A 1,954-nucleotide genomic window follows, 5' to 3' on the forward strand; every position below is an offset into this window, starting at 1 on the left:
TCATCATCATCATCATCATCATCATCATGATCGCTAAGGATGTGCTGAAGTTAAACTCCAACAGTTGGACTCACACTGGAGGTTTCTTTGGTTCTCCATCAAACTTGGGCTTCCTCTGACCTGCCGCAGGAGTCCTCATCTCCAACAGCTCCCTCTGCAGGACAAACACTGTCAGGACTGCACAGAACAACCAACCAATCAGCACAGAACATAGTCCGAAGGGGAGGGGTCAGAAAGCATGGGGCGGGGCCAGTAACAGGGAGGAGGAGTCTGTTGGTCAGTTACAGTCAGAGTGGGAGGAGTCACTGTTAGACGGGAGGGGTTCATGTCTGATGGGAGGGCCCACATGTCGGTGGACGGGTCAGTCTGGGGGCGTGGCTCACTGACCACAGGCCGGTACTGAACCTCGTAACGCTTCTGGTCCTCCGCCGCCTTCTTTATCCAAGGAATCTTCTCCTTCTTCTCCATCGACTTCCAGGCCGCCTCCATCGCCGCCTGCGCCTTCCTGCGGTCGCTCTGCTCGGCGAATCACATGATCAGAAACGGGTTGACGGAGGCAAGAACCCTGCCACAGTTTACAGCTAATCACACTCAGTACAGCATCCTGCTAACTTTAGCGTGGCGCTCACTCTGTATTTCGCCAGGTAGTCTCCGATCACGCTGTGCTGCCACATCTCTTCGGCTGTTTTCGGTGTTTCTGGGAGCTTTGCCGTCTTCTTCCCGTCCCGCCTCTCCTTCGGCAGCCCGGCAGGTACCCACGGCTCTGGCTCCGCCTCCCGACAGCGCTCCTGGGATGACAGCGTGTTAGTCAGGGCGGAGTGACAGCTGAACACAGAGACAGGAGGAGGAGGCTGGCCAGACCTTAACAGACGGAGACTTGGCTCTGTGTGGGCTGGAGGCCACGCCCACAGACAGTTTGGCTCCGCCCAGTTTCTCCTCCGTCAGGACTCGGTCTCGCTCCTCTTCTGGAAGACTCTGAGAAAAAACATCCTGTTTAAATTCTGCAGCTCTTCTTTTAAATGTCTCACCTGCGTTTAACCCTCTGAGCTCAGACAGCTTCAGCTCTGTGGAACCAGAACACCACCAGAACTCTGAAACGGTTTCCACGTTTACAGCCACTGCAAGGGTTTGAACTCTGCTCTGATGTTTTAAAAAGATAACTGGTAGGTCTGAAAGGCCTTTTTTTCTTTTGGTTACTGACACCATGATCAGCCTGAAACTGTACAAACAGAAAAGCAGTCATCAGATGCTCAGCTTCCTGCAGGACCTTCACATCGTGTGATGAGCTCTTTAATAGGGAAAAACAACCAAATCTGAGCTTGGGTCACTTCAGAGGTTTTTAACAAATAACAGGCCTCTCAAACCCGCTGGAGGTTTAGAACTTCACACCTGCCGGCTGTTTCCCTCCAAACCAAACAGAACCAACAGCATCACAGTTAGACTGACCTCCAGGAACCTCTGCAGGTCCACGTCGTACTGCTTCTTTTTCTGGTGGAAACACAGAAGTTAGAATCAAACACTGCAGCAGGTTTCAGGTGAATCCTGAGCGATGGCACCGACCTGCTCGCAGCGCTTCTGAAACATGTCCTTCTCTTTCTGCGTCATCATTTTCCACTGTTTGCTGCAGAGCACCATGCGCTCGGTGCTCGGGACGTCCTTCATGTTCACCATCAGCTCGGCGCAGTACAGAGAGTATCCGTTACTGCACACAGACAATCCAGTCATCCAACAATCATCAAACAATTCAGCTTCTGCATTTACAGTCATGGAAAGAAAATATCAGACCACCTTGTTTTCTTCAATGTCTTGTTCATGTTAATGCCTGGTACCACTAAAGGTCCATTACCTGAAGAATAAATCTAACTAAACACAGCTGATCCTTCATCCTTCATGTCCTGTGTGACCTGCTTCAGCTTCATGTGTTCCCTGTAGGGTCCATAAGAGGCCGTTTCAT

At 51.3% G+C, this 1,954-nt stretch overlaps 1 protein-coding gene across 2 annotated transcripts in view; it reads right to left on the bottom strand.

Annotated features, from left to right (window-relative positions):
* Positions 1 to 1,954, bottom strand: part of ubtfl (upstream binding transcription factor, like) — a 15,249-nt gene that overhangs the window by 4,287 nt on the left and 9,008 nt on the right. The window contains exons 10-15 of one of the 2 annotated variants that reach the window (XM_008301737.1): positions 1,561 to 1,702; positions 1,447 to 1,488; positions 862 to 975; positions 630 to 788; positions 406 to 516; positions 75 to 154 (exon numbers count right to left, since the gene is read on the bottom strand). In XM_008301737.1, the coding sequence (XP_008299959.1) occupies positions 75 to 154; positions 406 to 516; positions 630 to 788; positions 862 to 975; positions 1,447 to 1,488; positions 1,561 to 1,702 (648 nt within the window). Of the gene's footprint in view, positions 1 to 74; positions 155 to 387; positions 517 to 629; positions 789 to 861; positions 976 to 1,446; positions 1,489 to 1,560; positions 1,703 to 1,954 lie in introns of both variants that reach the window. The other variant, XM_008301736.1, reaches the window with a different exon arrangement.

This window comes from Stegastes partitus, unplaced genomic scaffold, assembly GCF_000690725.1.
Source record: "Stegastes partitus isolate 25-593 unplaced genomic scaffold, Stegastes_partitus-1.0.2 Scaffold1705, whole genome shotgun sequence".
In the NCBI taxonomy this organism is placed as follows: domain Eukaryota; kingdom Metazoa; phylum Chordata; class Actinopteri; family Pomacentridae; genus Stegastes; species Stegastes partitus.